General features: G+C 28.3%; 2 protein-coding genes across 5 annotated transcripts in view; one reads left to right on the top strand and one right to left on the bottom strand.

Annotated features, from left to right (window-relative positions):
- LOC129988235 (kinesin-associated protein 3-like) overlaps positions 1–5,774 on the top strand; it is a 25,590-nt gene extending 19,816 nt beyond the window's left edge. For all 3 annotated transcript variants that reach the window (XM_056096406.1, XM_056096408.1, XM_056096407.1), the window contains exons 15-19: positions 1,957–2,055; positions 2,788–2,873; positions 2,964–3,141; positions 3,902–4,019; positions 5,535–5,774. In XM_056096406.1, coding sequence (XP_055952381.1) covers positions 1,957–2,055; positions 2,788–2,873; positions 2,964–3,141; positions 3,902–4,019; positions 5,535–5,553 — 500 coding nt within the window. In that variant the 3' untranslated portion in view covers positions 5,554–5,774. The remainder of the gene's footprint in view (positions 1–1,956; positions 2,056–2,787; positions 2,874–2,963; positions 3,142–3,901; positions 4,020–5,534) is intronic.
- Positions 5,767–19,400, bottom strand: LOC129988236 (zinc finger protein 271-like). 2 transcript variants are annotated; one of them, XM_056096410.1, is made up of 5 exons: positions 19,223–19,400; positions 10,696–11,366; positions 7,080–7,293; positions 6,149–6,377; positions 5,767–6,115 (listed from the first exon to the last, which is right to left on the bottom strand). In XM_056096410.1, the coding sequence occupies exons 1-4, from the start codon at positions 19,362–19,364 to the stop codon at positions 6,157–6,159; spliced, it is 1,248 nt and encodes a 415-aa protein (XP_055952385.1). In that variant the 5' UTR covers positions 19,365–19,400; the 3' UTR covers positions 5,767–6,115; positions 6,149–6,156. The 2 variants fall into 2 exon arrangements, with proteins under 2 accessions (XP_055952385.1, XP_055952384.1); XM_056096409.1 differs by having other exon boundaries at positions 5,767–6,377.
- Positions 19,401–22,912: the final 3,512 nt, after the last annotated feature.

Raw genomic sequence — 22,912 nt, forward strand, 5'->3', positions numbered from 1 at the left:
TAAATTTTAGACTAAAATATTTTATAACGATGACATAGACATAATTTTAACATTGAATAAATATTTTTTACCATGCATTTTTACATGATTACATTACCTTCTTTAAGTGAGTCTGGATCTCCCAATCCCAAAGTACCCAAGGTTCTTTTCTTTATCTTCTTTTGATGGTGTTTATGTGGGAACTGCCTTCTCGAAAGGGAGTTAAAGCCTCATATTGACAGGGAAAGTGAATTTGAAATCATGTATAGTGGTATGTAGAATATTGGTATGGTCTATGGTATGGAATAACAGCAGACATTGAAAAATTGGTGGTGACTACCAATGTGAAATCAAATTCTATTTATGCTGAAAGGTAGATTATTTATAAGCCATTGTCAAAGGGATTGTCTGTGACAGAATGTTCTGGATCATCAGAATGCTTACCAATTTAATGTTAAAGGAAAATTGGTGGACAAGTACTTTACTTGATTGACAACAAGTTAGTAATTGCTTCGGTACTTAATGCACAGATAGTTTGAGAATAATAATTTTGGGGTTGGTAAAGCAAAGAGTGAAGACTTTTAAACTACAGTGGCAGTAAAAGCATCTGGTTGAGATTTATAGCCTTGATTTTGATTGTCTTTTGCTGAGAATCCAAGGAATATGGATAGAATTTGTAAGGGACAGAATATTTTTTTTTATGGATCCTGATTAATATGTCTCCTAAACAATTGTAAGTTAGTACAAAATGATCCTTCATGTACAGATAGATGGAATAGTGTGTTTTAATTGAAACTGATTATTTGGAGTGATACTAGTGCTATTTGATTAATGGAACACACACTACAGAATTAGCATTAAGGTGAAAGTAACATTTGGGAAGTTAAAAGACAAATTAATGAACATTATCCACCCACAGAAAAGGACACAAGGATCCATGAGGATGGGTATATATAATTTTGCCATGCATGTGAGTTTAAAGGCTGCTCTCAATTTTTGTATGAGTTTTTTGTGAAACATAGTGTTGAAAGTTGTAGGTACTGAGAACCAATTAGAAGTAACAGACTTATGTTTGACAAATATGGGGAAACTTGCTTTGAAGCAAGTAATGAGTGGTTATAATGTTTAATTATTGGGAACATCTGGAATATAAAAGCAAAACAAGTTAGGTAGGGACTGGATCTCAATTTTCCAGCTTGCCATGTGTAAGGGAGGTATTTGGTGGTCAAGTTTTGCCTGAGGCTGTGCCTGGAAACAAATCACTGCAGGCAAGAAAGTTGCTGGCTGAGGATAATGACTTTATGCACACAATTATTTCGACATGATGGGCCTATAGAAAAGTGGGGAGGGTTCAACCTCTTCAAAAAAGTTAGTCCAGGAAGTTGATTGCTTGGATTGATTTGAAAATTTAAAGTCCAGGATTATGACTGCTAGCATAGCTGGATAGTGAATTATCATAAATCAGTCATAGTAAAATCTGTTTAAATGGTTTAGTTCTAGGGTAATGGGGTGGCTGGCTATTATCAAATGTATAGCTATATTCTTACTTTTCTTTTTGTAATTTTTTGGCCTTATACCAAACTAAATAATCAACAACTACAAAAAAAAGTGAGATGATGCATTGTGTTTTCTTGAAGAATGATAATCTATAATATTGAACAATTGTAAGGCTTATTTATATTAATAATTAAATTATGTTCTCATAGAAGCTGTTTTATATTATAGAACTGGTTTATTTGCAGCTGAATAGAGTACATTACTTAAAAAATTTTGAAGATAATTTTGCTGACATTTAAACTGACAAATTGTTTTCAACTCAAGTTTTTTTGTTGATTGAAAAATTGTTTTTCCTTCTATATTCCATTTATTCTCTGTAGTAAAAATATGAAAAGTTTATAGTTTTATCTGATTATTTATTTATTTTGTACTTATGCTATTATTTTGTACTTATTTTATTTATTTGGTACTTTTTTACAGCTAAGCAAGAAGATGATGAAATAGTTCTCCATATTGTTTACTTATTTTACCAACTGATATACCATCGTGCCACAAGAGAAATAATTATTAAAGAAACTCGTATCCTTTGATAATTATTCTACATATTGAATTATGACCTGCTAGAATTAATAAGAAATGTATAGCTGAAACTGCTATTAAAATTTATTGTTTTTTATTTATAATATACATATTTTTTAATTTTAAGTTGATTGTGTTCTAGAGAGAATTACCTAATTGTATTAAAGAGAGTTGTAAATTTTCAGTAATTGAATTTATGAATGAAACAAATATTTAATTCATTTGCAGTTGCTTTTTGATGGCTTTAAAAATGAATATAAATAAAGTATATAACATGATAGAATATAGATGCACATCTTATATTATTATATAACAATTAATCTACATAAATATTGCTTCGAACTCTGACAAATAAAGCTTGCTTGTAGAACAGAAATTTTCAGTGGCTTTTGACTTTAAGCTGTGTTATATTTTATACATCTACCATCTTTTACTGTCAGTGCTTGTTAATATGATTTAACAAGTTACATGTTAGTTCATATTTAAATTATAAGTTTTTTAATTTGATGGTTAAGGTTATTGTTTCAACAAATAATTAAACTATTTAGCAATATTATAGGGAGAATTTTAAAATAATTTATAATTTCAAATTATTGTGATGAATGTGTTAAAGTAAATGATATATATATATTTCTGAATTGTTTTTAATACATTGCAGATTAAACTAATAAAATAAATGTTATAAGATATTTAAATTATTTTATAAAATGTTCTCCTTAATAGACTTTTAAGAAATACCTGGATACTTACTGGATTTAATGCATGACAAAAATACTGAAATACGAAAACTTTGTGATAGGAGTTTGGAAATTATTTCAGTACGTTCTTCTTTGTATTATGATTGATATTTTTTCCTTCTTTTTTTTTGTGACAAATTAATTATTGAGTAATCATTACTTGTTTTCTAGGAATACAATGAAGAATGGGCTAAGAAAATTCAGATTGAGAAATTCCGTTGGCATAATTGTCAGTGGCTCGAAATGATTGAATCTCAGCAAATGGATGAAGCCGATTTTTATGGTGAAGATTCATACACTCCTAGGATTCAAGATTTTCTCAATCCTTCAGATTTACTTTATGGTAGTGGTAAGTAATCAATAGTTATTAATTAGTTTGAGATCTAATAAAAGAAAAAGATTATTAAGAAAAAAATTATAATTATTTATTACAGTATTGTGCCTTGTTGCAGTATTGTCTTATTTATTTTTTCTATGCGTTGATATTTCACACTATATATTTTTCTACCAATCAATTATTCAAGTCTAGTTTAATACTGCTGTTTGTATGCGGTTTTCATTAATAAATACTATAACAGTTTGAAATTTTATTGATTGTTAACCATTCTTATTTGCTTTTCCAGTATACATTTAAACATTTTTCCATGTGCTAATTTAATTTATTAATCTTTTACCCATAATATTAAAATTAAATTGTGATTATGTTATGCAAAATTTTATGTTTATGGTCTCTTTTTTTTTTTTTTTTTATTATTAAAGAATGTTTTCTCAATTTTGTTACATCTCTATTTTCTGTTTCTCTCAACAGTCTATACTGATATTTTATCAATAATTTTTTCATTAAAATTGCAACTTTTTGGTTAATTTTTGAATTTTGTGATGTGGTAAGGATTTTTTCTGATTAAATTATGCATTATGACATTTCATTTTTTCCGTAATATTGAAGTAGTTTGTAACAAATAATTGACTCTGTCTTGCAAAATCCATCCAAACTAATATTTATTTCATTGCAGTGAAAATTATTAATGAGATATATATTCATTTAATCTGTTAAAAAACTAGCTTTTATTCTCCAATGAATATTGTATTAATGAATTGTCTGCTTAAAGGAGCCTATGAAAGTTTGTTAAGTGATGAAAGTCTTTCTCCTGATGTTCTGGATGATTTACCATCTACAAGATCTATTGAAAGTGCATCTAGCCGTCCAAAGTCCCGTTATAAGAATAGGTATTTTTTATATTCATTATATAATTAATTAATATTAATCTTTTATTAACTGGAAAACTTTTAAGAGAAAAATAAGAAAAGTGCATTTTCTTTATTGGTTAAATCCATCATACCCAGTCGAGAATTCAGTATTATTTTTTATAAGTTAGCCTAACTTATTTCCTATGGGATAAGTTAAATATTGATTTCACCTTCTTAAAATTATTTATTATTGCATTGTGTAAAACATTGTTTATGTTTTTAAACGTTATTTCAATTCTTGATTATGAAATGATATAATCAATATTATTTTTTGTATTTTTAAGAAAATTTTAAAAAATATGTAAATTTTGTACATAAATATTAAGTAACATTTATGTACAAAATCAGCTATTGTAAATGATTAGTGTTATTTTTTTTTTATTCTAAATATACCGATTTCTGAAATGGCTATTTTCCAGTATCATTGCTTTTAATGTGTTATAGCTATTTATTTGTTAACATAAATTTTCATTTTATAAGAAATTAAACTGTTTAGGTATAAATTTAATTCTCATTCTTTAATAATGAATTCCAAGTCCATCAAAACTTTTTAACTGCATTTTTAATTAATTTTTTTTAAAAATCATGTTAGAGGATATCAATCCAATGGATTAATACCTAAAATGAAACTATTTTATTGATTATTCAGAAGAAAAAAATTATACGTTTATTACAATTTAAACTCATTCAATAAATTTCTGCTTATTTTCTTTGAAATATACTCTCGAAAGTATCATAGGACTTTCCATTTCAACTTTCACACATACTTATTAGTGGATGTAGTAGTTAATATGAGTTTATTTTTCTGTTAGTTTTTTAGCTAAATAATCCCTCAATTTTGAAATATGATCAGCAGTAATCTATATATTTAACTGTGGAATTTAAAAGTTAATCAACTGATAATGTGTATCCATGTCGAATGAGATTTTATTTTAATTAGATAAAGCAGTTTGTGATTAAAATTTAAAAATTGCCACAACAATGCTGCCAAAGAAGCAAATGTTAATATTGATGGTGTAGCTGATATAAAACTGGAGAAATGTTTTTCAACGAGATATGTAGGTGGATGTACACTATATATGGTCAACCAACATTAACTTCGACAATGGTAAAATATCCAAGAAAAGATTTTTTTTTTGATATTTACAATAAGAGTATCAGGTTGTTCTCACATTTTATTTGATGCAATTGTTATTGAAGAAAATAATCAACACATTCTACATGGTATAACTGTTATAGCAAAGAAAACATACAACTTTTTGAAATTTTATATCAAATGCTAATTTTTTATTTTGCATGATGTGCATACATGTAGAATGCAGTTACAAAGGTTTTATTATTTTACATTATTTAATGCTAGTAGAAATTAAGTCAATATTTTTACAAAAGTACCACTTTCTCTTACAAAACAAGAAAATTTATTGTATTTATAATGAATATTTATTAATGTTCAATACCTGCATTGTTTATAATGCTATTTGTAATTTTTTATAGGATAGTTGGAGCTGAGTAATTACTAGCTAAAGAATATGTTACTGTCACTTCATTAGCATGTCTCTTCGAACAACTATGCATACCACCTTCTGTATTTAAAATAGGATCGTTTATGTAGGTTATATCACAGATTTTTTTACATTAATTTATACATCGTATTTATTTATGCAGCTTTTTTACAGTTGTATTATTAAATTATTTTTATTTATTGATGTGCAATAAACATTGTTATCAGCTTCAGTTTAAGCTATTTCTCAATTGCATTCTAAAATAGTGGTTTACAAACTCTGTATTGAAGGGGGGGGGATCTAAAAGCAGAGAGAAAAACAACTATCTTTCCACCTACAAAGAAACAAGAAATCCAAATATCCTTTTTTGCATCATAGCATTTTATTTATAATACAAATATACAAACATATATTCACAAAACTGAAACAACAAAATATAATATTACAATTTCTTTAAGAATTTTTTGTGCATAGCTGAAGACATTTTAGTGTTACAGAAATATATTTACAACTTGCATAAAAGAATAATAATTAATCATAATATGCCTGCAGCTCATTTGATTCTTAAGGTAATGTGAATGCCATTAAATTTAATTAATAGAATTCTGTGAATGTTAATCGCTAGATGCAGTATTTTGAGGTGCATTTAAGTAATTTAGAGTTGTGTAGTGCTTTGAGTCCATGTGTCGTACAAGATCAATTTTTCTTTGAAATGTCCTACTGCACTTGCTGCAGGAGAAAGGTTTAAACCCAGAGTGCTTCCGGCTGTGTGTAATTAAATTAGAAGATTGACTGAAAGCTTTTCCACAGACATCACATTTGTGAGGTTTCTCACCTGAAATTGAGTAAAGTATTTATTTAACAATTACAATTTGTTATCATTAAAAACATCCAAGAAAAATGCATTGAAACCTCCAGAACATAATCGGAGTACATAGAAACATTTGGTAAATTGATAATTATGAAACAAATTTTTTTCTTTTATTTATTCCCCTTTTATAGTGCAGAATTTGTAAAAAAATTTTAATTTATGAAATCTAAGTAACATTGATTGAAATTCTGATATTCATAAATATATACAAATTTTTGTTGTTATTATTCAGTTTTATTAGTTACTAAAGTAGAATGCCCAATTATTATCTGGCATGGAAATATAATTAATAGTTGTATATTTAAAATATTATATATTTTAAATAATACTCAAAACCATCTTGCTATCTGAGACTTCATTTTAAATGAGAATTCAGTTGCATCTAATATTTTTTTAAACATTATAGAATGTTTAAAAACTGCTAAAACTCAATTTTTAAAGGATGGAGTGTGGAATAAATGAAGTATTAAAAATAAATATTTATATTTTCATTCGATAGAAATGACAACAATATACCTAAAATATTTTTTCTATCTTTGAAATTATATTTAATTTTTTTATTAATTAAATGTTAAGTTTGTTGTTAGAAAATCGAGTAGTTTAAATTTTTATAGCATACACAAGCTAAGAAATTCCCTATTAAGTATGTACATATACATGTATTACCTGTATGAATATAAGTATGCTTCTTCATATCAGACTTCTGATGGAATCTCTTTCCGCAATAAGTACAAGAATAAGGTCTTATATTCAGATGAATAAGTAGGTGTGTTGATAAAGTAGACGACCTTTTGAACGATTTCCCACACTGTTTGCAAGTGAAGGACTTGCAACCTGTTGAAGATGTCCTGACATATTGTTTCTTTTCTTGAATTCTATCCTAAAATCAATCAAATTATAAGTTTACACAATTTTAGTTGGAATATTTTTTATATATATTTAAATCATAAGAATATAGTAACAAAAGTTATTTTTTTATGAAAACTGAATTACATATTTTTTAAATTACAAATATGCATAAGAAAGAAAAAAGAAAATACCTGGCTTTTTTTTAAAGAGACAGCATATAATTCTTTTATTTAAAAAAATTAAATACAATAGACTTTTAGTAATCCAACTTCTCTTATAATTGGCTGTTTTCAGAGAGGTGTGTTAAGGGGGCAAAAAATCTCTACATATGTATTCCAGTGACCTTGACAGGGCATAAACAATCGGATTTTGAATTATATTTTGAAATAAACCCTAACATTGCTATTAAAATTATTTTTTAGTGAATTTTTGCTAATTTGCTTGGTTGTCTTGTGGTTTCTTAATAAAGTCTCAATATTCCGACAGATGTTATTTACGATTATAGACTTTTTGACACAGTATAAATATTTATTCACTTCGTAAAATATTTAGATGCAAAAATATAAATAAATAATTTTTCATATTATCCATGGAATTTTCAAATTCAACATTTCCATTCAAATTGTACAAGAATTTAATGGGAAAGATACATGATACATTTTTCTTTTAATTTATATCAATATATTTTTAAATGGAGTTTTTGTACAATTTTGATAAAATTCATTGAGACAGGCAGTGGATCAAAATGGTACACTTGACAAAAAAAAAAAAAAAAAAAAAAAAAAAACTGGTAAAAATAATAATTACAATCTTTTTTTCCTCTCTTAAATAAGATTAAACTAGATATATTATTGAATGCATAATTAAATCAAAATTCAAAAACATTACTACTTAGAAGATTAAAATTTAGGATTTGACAAATTCATTCAAATGAAAAAGTTTGGCTAATTTACGTTTATTTGATTGTTTCTATATGTCTGGGAATCGTTACTTTTAACAAACCCATTCAAAATATTGATAAAAGAAAATAAATTTCAATATATTCCGAGGAGAAAAAAAATCATGGATAAGAAAAAAGTACTGAAATTGTATCATTCAAAAGAAATTTTTTGAATAGTAAGTGATTGTCAGCAGTTAGTATGCTGCAGATGGGAGGGAAGGAGGGGGGGGGGGCTTAAATGGAACAAAAAAAAAATCAAATTAGCTTCATTGGAAGATTTTTTCTTTCTTTTTTTAATGTTTAGCTATGCTAAAAACGGTAGTCCTTGAAAAATATGCTGAAGTTGTGGATGAAATTGAATATACGAATTAAAAAGAAATTAGAAACAGCAGCAAGGCAAACTATTACCGGAGTAGATCGTTTTGAATAATGGTAAAATTTTACAGCTATTTTGGATGATATAGATTTTATTTTATACTTTCTTTTTCCACTTAAAGAAGATTAATTTGTCATTTCATTAAATTCTTTAGGAAATTGAGAAGAACTGCTGCAAGCTAAAGTGTTAAAATATGTTGTTTGATAATCACTTTAACAATTGTGAGTGCATATTGAATTTTGTAATCAATGCTTTTGGTGGAAAATATTTGGTTGTATAACATAAACACAACTATTCTGGATCACATGTGACATCTTAATATCTGATTTACGAAAGGGCAATACACCCATTTTTTTTCTGTGTATTCGATGTTAGCCACCTTTGATAATCTGCTGGTTTTCCTGACTATATTAATTTCTTATTTTCTATTTTTTCGATGTTAGCCGCCTTTGATGATCTGCTGGTTTTCCTGGCTATATTAATTTCTTATTTTCTACTTTCAATTAAATCGTATGCAAAACTGAAATGCCTACTAGAAAATATTTTCAAGTATTAAATTGTGACAGGCATCAAAGTCATGCCATTCTAATAGCCTTACACTTGTTCTATATGAACCTGGTCTGGTGCATGTGAACTATCCTAATGGAGCCAAGTACCATGACATTATAGTGACATTAAAAATTTAACTGCCCAAATACTCTGTTTTCTTATTCCTCATCTAAACTATGCAGATATTAAACAGAATCCATCTTTCTTAGCTTTCGATGAATGGACAGAAATCGCGCTCTTTAGTATTAGACGGAACAAAAAAAAGAAAAGAAAAAAAAACACTTTGAATTCAGTTCAGTAATGAAAAATATATTGTTAGAAATGACATAAATGATAATAATATCACAAAGTAGAAAAATTTAAAAAGGCTGCTTAAATTGTTTAAGAATCAAACTTTATGAAATAATATGTTCGGGAGTTATTGCACAAGTACGCCAATATTTCGCTTAATTTTTAATTAAAATTTCAATTTCTAAAAAAAGAAAATCGCACTGAGATGTACATTCCCACTTTGCAAAGAATATCTGGGCCGAATTTGGTACTCTAGATTTAATACACTGTGCTATAGAATGTCAACAAATACACACTTAGCTTAGTTGCGAAATTTTCGTTAGTATAGAATGTTCCTGGGTGAACACTTTGCAATAATGTTCAAAACAAGTATCAAAAAGGCGTATTTTCTTCTGAATAACATTTTTAAAAATTATCTACACACCTCTGTTTCGAAGAGTGAACTTCTAATAAGAAAAATGAATATTCAGTAGAATAATATGTTTCTATCGGAAACAACAAGATTTCATAAATAAAGAAAGCAAGGGGGGCACTAAAAGAATGAAGGAAAATTTTGTATGAGAGGGGGGGGGGTGTTAACTTGCCCTCTTTCAAGTTGGGTCTGTCGAATTGCAGCTCTAAAATCAAAGAGAGGAAGGTCTGCTTTTCTTTTTCAAATGAATCAAACGGTTGCGGGTACAGTAGGTTTTCGTGTACTGCGATATAAATAGCGTAAAAAGATCGCTTTAAGGCACAACAGCCATTTTCAGCTATACTGCGCCAAACTCAAGGTTAAAAGATAAAACGTAAAAGCATTCTAATTGAAAATAACAGGTTTAATCGGACGTAAAATTGTTGTTTTTTTAAATTGACAATGAAATGTGAAAATTTCCTAGCCAAAGTTACGAAACAATCAAATCTTTTTTTAAGAAAATCGCATATTGTACAGGTTCGGATCTAAATTTTGGATAACGAGCCAATATTTCATAGGAAAGAAAACAATTGGCCGGCGGGATGTTTGGCAACAATTGGCCCGATCTGCTTATGTTCCTCTTGCTGGCTGATTTTTCATATTTTTATTTTTCTTATTTATTTATGTTTTAATTTCGTTGAAATTTTTGAGTAAAAAGCGTAAGCACACGGAGTAAAGTAAGTAAATTAGATTTTAAAAACAAAAAGGCAACCTTAATAAAAAAAGAATTTTGGGTGGGTGTTATAGTTCTACAGCCTTATTGGATGAACCTCTACTGATTGGACTAATTCAATAATTTGGATTTAAGAAAATTATAATTACTTACCAATTCTCGAATATTGTGTTCTCCTGTACGATTTTTACTTTCGTTCATTACTTGAATTTGCTTTTCTATCTGAGTGATAGGTAAAAGTGGTTTTGGAGCAGTCACTTTATTTTCGGAAAACATTTTTAATGAATCCTCTTGTTTCATCTTCTTGGATGCACTGTCCATCGTTTCCAACGATGAGCACACACTAGATGATGGAACATCTTTGTTTTCATATTTTAGAACATAATTTTCTTGACTTCCGCGACTAACATCGATAAATGAAAAGCACTTAAAGCACGTTCGATTGTTCAAAAGAAAACTATTATCACATGCCGATCCACAGTACTTGCAACTATTGGAATTCTCGTTGGACGACAGACTCTGGATTTCAGAAAATGCTGGCCGCCACAATCGAGTGGTGTGTATTGGAGATTTTTTTAAGGAAGTTGCATTGCTGGGCAAATATGGATTCCATATTTTGTGTGGATCGTATAATGGTTCCATTGTCCAATCTCTGAATAATTCCACTCTTGGCTTTGGACTGGAGCTGTGTGAGAATGGAACGAAATAACAACACAATCGTAAGAAATTTTGTAGATTTCGTTCTGATAATAATTCTTCTGGACCTCTATTAAAAAGACTAGTCTCGAATGGTTTCGCATTATTTGATAAATGGGTTGTGGTACCTGAAAAAAATTAATATAAATATTTAGACCCAAATATATAATATGCCAAAAACAAAAAAAGATATTCACTGCTCTAATTTGCAAAAAAGAAAAAAAAATTGAGTTTATAAAAATTTTAAAAAAATTATATGTATCAGCTGATATACCCTTTGCAATAAATGATAATTTCATGTTTCTTACTAATGAAAAATTTACAATTTCCTAGATAATAAACGATACTTTATTAAACCTTTGATTATTATTTAGTGTTTGCGAAAAAAAATTTAAATATGCTTCATACGGGAAAAAGTAAAAACCTATTTAATATTAGCACTCAACTGAATACTAACGCATTCATAAACAAAAGCTTTATTATGTAACTTATTTTTAATGCAAACTATTATTTTATATAAATTATTACAATATGCAGAATCTTTCGTTAGCAATTTTGCTTTTAACTAAAATGAGAAAATATGTTTCACCAAAAATCTCGTTGTTTCTCGAAAAATTACAAATTGTTACAAAAAGATTTTTTTAAAAACGGCACAAAGATCATTTTTATTTAAATTATTAATGAATTTAAAAGAATGGCGCGAATTTTAGTTAAATATTGTGAGCTGCAACTAAAAGTGCTGTTTTCAACACGGAATAAAATGACAGCTATTTTGAAAACGAATTTCAATTTCCATTGACCGTTAAATGCAGAAAGTCAAGTTTTGAATCAATTGTTAAGTAACAGGAAATCACAAAATAACGGGGAAAGATAGAGGGATATTGTGCAGTGGACAATTCTACGCACAGTTATTTTCCATAGTTGAAGAACTAGGAAACGGCTTTGAAACATTTGCCTACAGTAAGAAGGCGTATATATGTAAAAATCCTTATCTTCTGTTTTTACTTTCTCGCATGCGTAGTATAAAATATAGTAATTGTCAAAAAATTGGCACGAATCTGCACGTTTTAGACTTTCCTGCATTCGAAAAACAAATTTTAAAAAATTGTCCATCTGTCTGTGACAAAAATAACTGAAAAATGCTTTCAGCTAGTTGATTGAAATTTGGTATGCAAATTTGGAGATTTCTATCAAATTTTGATTAAAATATATTCAAAGGAAATATGACCATTCAAATATAAGTTAACACGATTGTTACAAAACGAAGAGAGTTAGATGGTACACATATTTAACATCTATAATGTAGTCAGCTGTCAAATTTTCAGCCCACTCCAACAAGGGCTTGATCGTCTGTACTTTCAGAAACCTCATTGTGTTTTTGAACTATAACGTTAAAATAAATTAAATTTGGTGTGGGATTTTGTAACAAGTGCATCTTTGTGTCAAATTTTTGTTTCAATCGGATGGTTCTATAAACTCAATCACAAATTCGATTTTGGGATACTTCTTCTTGTGTACAGCCGACCACCCCGCCACCACCACTGAACGTAGCAGTATCGACAGGATTTGCTGTGGCCGACTGCACCGATTTTCGGATATTATTAACACATGCGAGGAATTAATCGCCAAATAACTCGCCAAGGATGACACGATTCAGTAAAGGAGTTCACAAGAATTCAGTAAAGATGCTAAATTCACGCCAAAAACTAATATTTCGAAACTATTGTGCACAAATGACATGTAAGGCGTTCTCTAGCATGAAAAGTTTATTAGAGTACGCGAGAAAGTTTTGGATAGACTACTCCCACTGGTTCTTGCTACTATTAAAGAATTCTAAAACATTTAAGAGTCGATTCTTTCCTTAGAACTTTGGACCTCTAGATTTTAATGCAGGGTTCCTTTTTGTAAGCAATAACAAAAATTTCAATCTGAAAATATTGTCAAATCGGTGTTTTTTGTCAGAATGAATTATTTTTTAATCAATTTATCCATTTTTTATCGAAGCTAGACCTGTTGAATACATATATTCTGTGTGGTATAATTCCATTCAGAATGGCAATGGAGCAAGATATTATCCCATACGAAATTTAATTTTTTTGTAAATTTTATCAATGCTTTGATATTTTACATAACGTTTTTAAAACGGAGCCGACCTTGAAAATTAGGTTCAATTGGAATTAACCATTTAAATGGTTTTATAGAGAGGCTGAAAAATTAGGAAAGAAAAAAGACTTTTGGAAATCCCTGAATCTTACCTTATAAGAAATAAATTTCTACAATCTAATCTTTCGTAAAATTATTTTAGAAAAACGCTGGTTTTTCTCAATTTCCCAAGAACAAGAATTTGGTAAATACAATCTGAAAGCCAAGTTATTTTGTGGGCATTTGAAAGCTGGTGTACAATTTTGCTGAAAATCAACTCAAGCTGATTCCAATAAATCGATAAAAATAGCCGATTTGGGCCGATTGATTGACGTTATTTTTTAAATGCCACTCTGTCCATATCATTAAGAAACCCATATCGGTTATTTTCACCAAGAGAAAGACGAAAACTACTTAAAAAATGCACAAATAATTTTTGAAAAGTACAAACAAATCAAATAAAGAATCTATGGTAAGATGAAATCTATAGAATTCGTTGACAAAATTTCCTAGAATTCGTTGACAAAAGTCTACGAATTCTAGGAAAAGTCTACGAGTATTGGGGCAAAAAGAGACTAAACATTTCTAGGCCATACAGTCCTAGGAAAGTATGAATAACGTCACAGTGGGTTCGTTTTCAACTCTGCAGGAATCGAATCATTAAAAATCACAAAGATGATAATGACTAATTGCTACTCAATCTGCTCCGGTGAGACTGGTGAAGATTACAACGATTGTGAAAACTATGCGATCTTTAAATTTCATATCTGATATTTGTTTAATAAAAATTAGTAAGTATTCGTTATTTTAATAATTTTTTTTTATTTTAGTAAATTATACAAATTTTTTGATGAAATTGGATTAATATTTACATCCACGTTTATAGAGTTTGTAATAAACAATGTTTTTACTTTTAATTCACAAAATTTCAGCCATAAGTTACATGCGTGATATGTCTTCATTCAATTCTCTGAATTATTAGCCATTCGGGTAATACGCCGCCTGCGAACACACCACTAACTGGGTAATAATGTATTACACCTATGATGGATAATAATTCTGCTTAAATTAAATTTTTAGAAAATTGATTACTTTAAAATAGTAAACTGCTTGAACAAAAAGCTGCTTTCACTTTACACCTAGTGGTTGCACTTAATGAATATTTAAAATTTGTCAGTGAAAATTCATTACTAAATTTACTATTTCTAAACACCCTCAAGTGCACAGAATCCCAAACACACGCGCTCCATAAAATAAATCTTATTTATGGAGCGAGCGGTAATTTTAAATGAAACTTGGGCTCCACATCTTGTTTGCTGTCATAATATAATGCATGCGTAAAATAGTTTTTATTAATAAAAAAAATTTAAAAATAATAGTCAGAAAAGTTATATTAAAACTTCCCTTTTGATTCACAGTATTTATAAGAAAAATTTGAAGAAATTAAATTCAGTAGTCTGGATTCCTAAGAAAAAATCAGCATTTGTTTTATTTATATAGATTTTTCATTATAGAAAATTGATTGATTCGTAAATCCATGACTTTTAAAAGATAAAAATAAACCATCTGTACCATTTACAAAAGAATTACATCCTACATTGCATCAACCAAACTGTATCGTATTCACTAAAGCAAGTAATGAAATTTTTATCGACCTCATCTCATTTTTAACCTCACTTGGAATTAATATACATGATTAGCGTAATTGCGAATGTCTACTAAAATCTCATTATGCATTATCTTTGCGCCTCATCGTCTCCTCCCTCCATTCACTTCCTTCATTAAATTGCATAAAGGATTCCGAAATTAAACTGGCGCGACATATTTGACGTGTATCACATGAGCATGAACTGACACCATTACTTTAGAAAAATTGCGTGTGTTACTTGCTAATAATCAGGTCAAATTTTAATACTAATAACCGAATTAGTCCGGATAATTTAATAAAAATATAACGGGTTCATACGATTATTGACGCACACGGTAATTGGAAATAGCTGCTATAATGCTGGCACGAGTATTAAGTAAAAAAATTTTAATTTACTGTTGATGTTGTTCAAATTTTATCATTATCAGTGACATTCGCTGGATCAAGATCAATTATCATGAATTCACACCATGTTACTTGAATTTCTGTCTAGAATACAGTTAATATTGGAGCGGTTTGATCAAATATGGACAATATGTAATGATAGCACAGTTGAACTGCTTTCAATCAACGAAATAAATGAGATTTCAGTTATCTCTCTATAATAAGATGATAAAGAGTATTCTCTAGTAAGAGTATTAAGAATCATGTATTTACTTATAAAATGAAACAAAAGAAATCGATAGATTTTATTCGCAATCGAGACAAATCTGGAATTTTTTTTTTTTTAAATTTGGCAAAGAATTGAAAATTGAAGCTTTTGGAATTTCTGATGAGCTTCATGAAAAGCATTACTCGAGATGAGAAAAGTTCTTACTTTTTTAATCTTGCCAAATCTAAAATTTAGATATTAATGTAATGTGGAAACATATTAATTATATTTTGCTACTAAACGTATCTATCTTGTTTTAATAGAAACAATCTTCTTTCGTATAAAAACTTTTATAATTTATAGCTATGAAATCATATTTATTAAGCAGATTAATTCTGATCATATGATCTCAATCCAGCATTTTACATATAAAATCTACTCTCAATGGCGAATAGACTTCCATAACATATTAATACTTAATTTCTATTACTGTGTTTTCATTTGCACATTATCATACTTATATGTAAAAGAAATTTCATAATCATTTTCTTCTGTTTCCGATGCAAAATTCAGCAATTTTCAAATATTCGATGTTAATGTCGAAGCGGTAATATGAGTTCTTTCTGATATGAGTTTAAATTCTGTTTTTCAAACGGTGTAAATACTGTAGAAATAAAAAAAAATCCTCTATGAGTGAAGTTGATCATAAATATGACTCGAAAATCTGCAATTCTCTTAAAAAAAAAACTAATATTATTAAAAGTAATAGAAAGCTAGAAGCGAAAAATATAAAGAAGACAACATAATTTTAAAATGAACTGAAAAAAATAAGGAAATCTTCATTAAGGAAACTTATTATAATTCCGTCTTGAAAGAAATTTTGGAGTAGCAAACGATTAAGAAAATTCTCTTAGAAAGATTTAATAAAAAGCAGAGCATTTATTAAATACGAATATTCAAAATGGGTTTCAAATCCAAGTAGAGTTGCAAAACAAACTGGCAGCAAGAACTTATGTTTTCTGTTGATTTCGGACGGAAATAGGTGTTTACTAAGAAAATGTTTTCAATATTTTAATATAATTTTAATGAAAAATGAATTGCAATTGCAACGTTGTTTCTCAGTAACATCGAGGCATTGTCGCTCAAAATCATTTTTACAATTTTTTAAAATAAAAAAAAAAACTATGCTTTCCGTTGTATAAATTTTATTAGATTTTATTGCACACTTTTAATAGATTTTTTAAAAAATATTTTAATTTTTTTTTTACTACATTAGATTTTTCACTTTTTTTAATAGCTATGTTTGTATACACGTCCATTCCAATATAATTAAATTCTTGTACATGTTATATTGCCACCGTATTTTAAAGTATATTTCAAAAATAATTTAAAATTCGATTAATCGTTTCTAAAAAAAATATCGTGCCTCCAACTAGAGTTCCAAATCTCCTTTAATCTTATCGCTACTTTAAATACTTGAAATAAAAATATAAAGGCAAAGTTTTGATCAATTTTGATTAGGAAACTTTAAAAGAAATTATTCTAATTAAAGAAATTTCCTGAATAATTTCACTAAATAATATTAATTTCTAAATAATATTAATTTCTAAATAATATTAATAAACGCATCATTTTTTCACATTATATTAAAAAAAGTTGCGAAATATTCAATTCTAAGTTATGAACTCGAAGTATCGAAGATTGAATTGAAATAAAATGATAAAAATGTATAGGTTTATTTAGATAGGAATGAACTTCTACTTCGACTTCTATTCGTAGATAAGAGAGTCGAAACAATTTAAAATTAGAAAATTCAAGTTTCAATGCAAAAAGAAGTCTTAAAACAGCTCATGGATTTCAAATTACACAATTTATGACATTTCACAGTTAGAATAAGATGGTGCATGATTTTTACTGCTCAAATCTTCATAATTACGGATATTTGACTCTGAGTTATATTTAAATTCCGATTAGTTTTGAGTTTGAAATTTGGCCTCTTGTTTCCTCCAAATCCGAAGCTGGATTATACACAATTGAAAACTCGCCCAGTCTTTTAAATTACATAACTTTAAATAAAAGAATAAATATTTATCTAACTGGAATATATAAAATATTTAAAATAATCAAAACCAGTGACTAATACACTTTTATATATGCAATGAGCAGAAATTTCAATCAAATTCATTTCTTCACTCTTTAGTAACGAAGCGGCATTTCCTCATTATTAAATGGTAAGCATCTAACCGCCCGATACTACCCAGGAATTAATTACTTTGAACGAAATAAGCAATCAGAAACAATACACATGCCATTAAATTTGTCGAGCTGACTTTTTTCAGAAATTTATAACATTTAAATGTAATTATTTCATATTCAGGAACAATTATATAATACAATGTCTATTTTCGAAAACAACGAGAATCTTGTATCTTTGTTTTATGATCTTGTATCTTCTCATAGTAAATAGTATCTATCTTAATTTCTTCAAACTTCAGCTTAAAAACAAATGCGTTTTTTCTTTCTTTTTGATAACATGCTTTAACCCTTTAACTACTGTACAGTCAATGAGCAATGTATAAATTTGCTTTGCATTCCTGTAATTGTCAATAGACGATTCACGTGTTTTAACATAATTATGTACGGAGGTCTCCAATAGCTGTATAGATATTCACCAGTAATTATATATATATATATTTAAATTCCACATTTGTTTTGTTTTTTGGCGTTGTGTGCATGTCTAATTTTATCCGTAGTTAAAGGGTTAAACAAAAATGCAAAAACAATAAAATAATTAGGAGGAGGATGGATATGCATGCTTTTTTTTTTTTGTTAAAAATATAAACAAACCTTTATTGCCAAAAAGTTAAATCCCCCCCCCCAAAAAAGTAAGTAAATTTAAATGAAATTTAATTTCAACAAAATTATTTTGAAATTAAAAATAATCTTGAAATGTAATAAAAATTATATTGAAATAAAATTTCTCAAAATAATGCTGAAATTAAAAAAAAAAATTTAGACTTTTTTAAAAATGGGTAACAAAACAACTTAAGTAAGTTGTTATTTTCCAGTTTTTGAAGGAAGTTAATTTAGATGTATTATTACATTAAAAAGTAAAACTAAAAAATAATTTAAGATAAATAATAAAATAAAAAATATATACAATAGAATAAAAGAAAAATCATTTTCTAATTTTTTAATAATAATTTAAGATAAAAATAAAATAATATACAATAGAATAAAAGAAAATTCATTTTCAAACTTTTTTTTTTTTTCACTTCTTTAGACGAAAATGTTTTTCTAGATTTCCTTTTCGAATTAGAATATTATTCGTACTCATAAATAATTAAAAAAATTTTAATTATTTATAAAAAAATTAAATGATTTAAAAATATTAAATTGCCCATTTGAGATGCTTTTGAATTTACAAAATTTCCAATTGTAAATTCAAACAGAAAGTGAAGGGGAAATTAAATTATTCTTAATGTTACAACTAAATATCGGTTATTTTTCTCTATTCTGAAAATAAATTACTATCTTTAAGCGTCATTTAAATAAATAAAATTAAAGCTCTAAAGATTTACGTAAATGAAAATTCGACTTACTGTAGGGAGGGACTTCGTAAATATTTGACAATTCTGGAACGTGAGGCAACGCATTTTGTTCGTTCCTTCCTGCACCAGAAACAGTCCTCTCTGCCCCTCTGTGGTGCAAAGATTTTTTCTTGATGAGAAACGACCGAGGCATCTCTACTGATCATCTGCTGGGATTTAAGTGAAAGATCAGTTCATCCCTCGGTTTATATTAGCCAGCTGTTCGTCTTATGTTAACGGAACACTTCATGCATGACTTAGAAAAAATATTGTGCTGCCATCTATCGATACTATGTGGTATTATAGCAATCAACAGCCAATAGTCGTCCATTTGTGATCGATGATGAGTGGTGTTCTCATTGAAATGACTTAATCATATTAATTAAATAATTAAACCATGATTGTGTGGTTTAATTATCTAAATCACATAATCATGATTTGATATTATTACTATCTGATTTCGTAATTTTAATATTTTACTGGCGGTAATTACCGATATTTTACCGGAGGTAATGAGAATTCCATTAAATTTCAATTCAACACGAAAGTTGACGTTCTCTGTAAGATTTAAGATGCGAATTTCTGTTCTTGAATATCATTAAATGTTTTGTAATGCAATTTTTTATCTATCGATAATTTCTTTTCTTTCTCAAATTGAAAAAAAAAATTGGTAATTTCAAAAACACCCGGTTAATTTACCGTACCCTGTATAGCATATAATTTTAATACTATAATAATCATATTTTTAATAATAATTTTAATTATAAATAATAATTAAAATGTTAAAACAAGTTTAATTTTTATGATTTTAATAATACTAATAAATATATCTTTGTTTAATAATAAAATTATATTGCAATTTTTTTTAATAATAATAGTTTTTATTTATAGTTTTTGACGATTCGCTTTAAATAAATCCTTATATGGAAGAATGTCGAAAGTAAATGGTTCCGATTATTTCGTACTAGCCGCCTTTGGCGACCAGCCGGTTCGCCAATTTTAATGCTCGTTAAAATTTTAATAATTAAATATTTTATTATTTCCTACTTTAATAGCTTCTTCATTAAAATATTTCAAAACTTCATATTTTGATAGTCATATGATTCACTCATAATATTATAAAGGCCTTCAATCATAACGTAATATGAATCTCTCTAATTTTCTGTTTGCTGCCATAGAATTTATGCTTTATATTAAAGTGTAAATGATTCATCTGCAATTAAGATAATAATATTTTTTTACTGAAACAAAGCATTTTTTTAATAATATGATTACTGAAAACAGAGTCACTGAGCATTTAAACCTTATGGGCACTAAAGAATATATTTCTTAATTTATGTAATAACTCAAGAATTTGTCAACAAAATTTTCTGAGATTCATCACGAGCAGATCGATTAATTAACAATGTTTAATTTTAAATGCATCAAACACTAAGAAAATAAACAGAATCGTTTGAAATAATCAGCCGAAAATATGTTAATCCTACCCTTATTAGCGTGGGGAAAAAACTGAAGCGTTACTCATTTGGCGGTGGGGAAAATAAAAAGATTTTTTTGGCGGGAAAGTTAGTTTTTAATTAATAATTAAAATTCTAATTAAAAATTCAAAAAAAAGTGAACCCAGGTGCACATTTCCGAGCTCCAAGGTATGCATGTACCAAATTTGGTAGCTGTTGCGTCTGGCCTGTAGAGCACCAACACACACACACACATTGAGCGTTATATAAGTATATAAGATATCATTTTTAGTCTATGCAGAAAGGTTTCAGATGAAATTAATTTCGAAATATACGGTTAGTGTAACAGACTTCTTACCTTCTTCATGGTATTTCAAAGCAAATGCGAACACTTACTATTCCGAAGTTCTTTCAAGGTAAGAGATCTATGATTCCGTAAAAAGTTATATAAAAGGTCTGACGCACGTTCTCCTGCTGTGAAGCAAAGAGGATGCTTGCTCAGATGTTGTCCTCGGTATCTGGCGCAGGTTCAAAATTTTGGTCGTCCCAAAACAACCCCCAGATATATTTTAAAAAATCCCTCTCATCAAATAGGAAGGCAAAGGAAGATTCCTTTTCGTTTAAGTTAATATTTCACGAATCTAATTTCAGGCAAAATTAGGGCTTTAAAATCATATTTCAACCCCTAACTTCTAGAATACTGCAGTTATCGAAAAATTTTATATAAAAAAGTTGTTCCTCTTATTGCGGTGCTAATTTGGCTATTTTTTTTTTCTATCTTCAATATTAAGGAAGTTATAGTAGCTATATGAAAATCTCACACACCGTATTTCCACCCATTTTGAGCTGAATGGCCCATTTATGAACCCATCCGTGGTTTCTACATTTCTAACAACATATTCCAAGCCGGTTGAAATCCAAACGAAAAGTTATCTTGTTTCCAAGATAACATTGAGTATGTGGGCCTCACAGTCATGAAATTGGATGTCGAAGATATTTGAATTACGAGCACTGCGTAAAGGGCCATCATCGTTTTTTTGATCGAAGTTCAGAGTTAAAGAGGAACCTTGCTGAGTAAGCATAATTCATTCCCAAATCTTACTCGCAAAAAGAAATGCTTTTTAAACCAAACAATTTTTTTTCTATAGGAATCAATGTAAAACAGGGCAATACGTTCTATTCCGAATAGAAATGGACAAATTTATGATAATGTAATTTATTATTTATATTGTATGCTTTTTATTTACAAAAAAATTGTTTAAGACATTTATCATCGGTTATGTTTCAAATGTGGCGAAAATTAGACACAGCATTATCAAATGAATTTGTAGAATGCCCAGTGAGTGCCTTATTAAGCCCTCTTCCAACGGTCCGTACGCATCATCAGACATTCAATAGCACTGTTACAAGAAAGTTCATCATTTTCCGTATCCCAGGAAAGTCCTAGTATTGGAATATATCTCTTTTTTGTTTCTTCTACAATTTTTTCAGAAGTAACCCAACCTCGTACATCAAATTTGGCTGCAGACATCAGTTCTTAGCTCCAGAAATAAATTTGGCTGTCTCTGCCCTAGTTTCTAAACTAGTTATGCAATTATCTACATAAAAAATTTTCTGAAGTTGACGCGTTTTTCCTTCTTAGCTTCTGGAATATTCTCTAGGTGATGAACTATCGTTGCATCAAGTAAAAATGGGCTAAGAGAAGCACCAAATACCACTCGGCAATGTCTCAGGGTGATAAATTCCTCTCGTCTTGAAAATTCTTTCCACCATAAAAACTTAAAATAATCTTTAACCTTTAAATTAACATTTTTAAACCATGCTGTTTTGTAAGAAGGCCTTTTTAATATCTGATGTTATTCCAATAGCATTTTTGTACTAATTCTAATAAATTTGGACCCTTTTCTAAGCAATTATTCAAGCAATTTCCTGTAGAGTCTTTTGCTCAGGCATCGAAAACTGGGCGAATCTTTGTAGTTGTATCTCCAGTCTTTATTACAGGATGATGAGGTAAATAGTGTCCTTTAGTTTTATTTTCATCTACAATTTCGATAATTCCCTCTCGAATCCACTCATTAAACGCATCATCATATTCGTTTAAATGTCCTGATCAAATAAGATTTTTTGTTGTTGACATCAAACGCTTAGTGGCTAATTCTTTGTTGTTTTCTCACCCTGTATATCCACTTTTCCACGGCAAACATACTTCATATCTCTTGTCTTCATTTCTCTTAATAGTTTTACA

The sequence above is a fragment of the Argiope bruennichi genome, chromosome 10 (assembly GCF_947563725.1).
Source record: "Argiope bruennichi chromosome 10, qqArgBrue1.1, whole genome shotgun sequence".
NCBI lineage: Eukaryota > Metazoa > Arthropoda > Arachnida > Araneae > Araneidae > Argiope > Argiope bruennichi.

Coding starts and splice junctions, on each gene's coding strand:
- LOC129988236 (XM_056096410.1), bottom strand. CDS start 19,364: ATGCCTCGGTCGTTTCTCATCAAGAAAAAATCTTTGCACCACAGAGGG. Junction 11,367..19,222: donor TTACGAAGTCCCTCCCTACA/GTAAGTCGAATT, acceptor AATTTTTTTCAG/GTACCACAACCCATTTATCA. Junction 6,378..7,079: donor GCATACTTATATTCATACAG/GTAATACATGTA, acceptor ACTCAATTTCAG/GTGAGAAACCTCACAAATGT.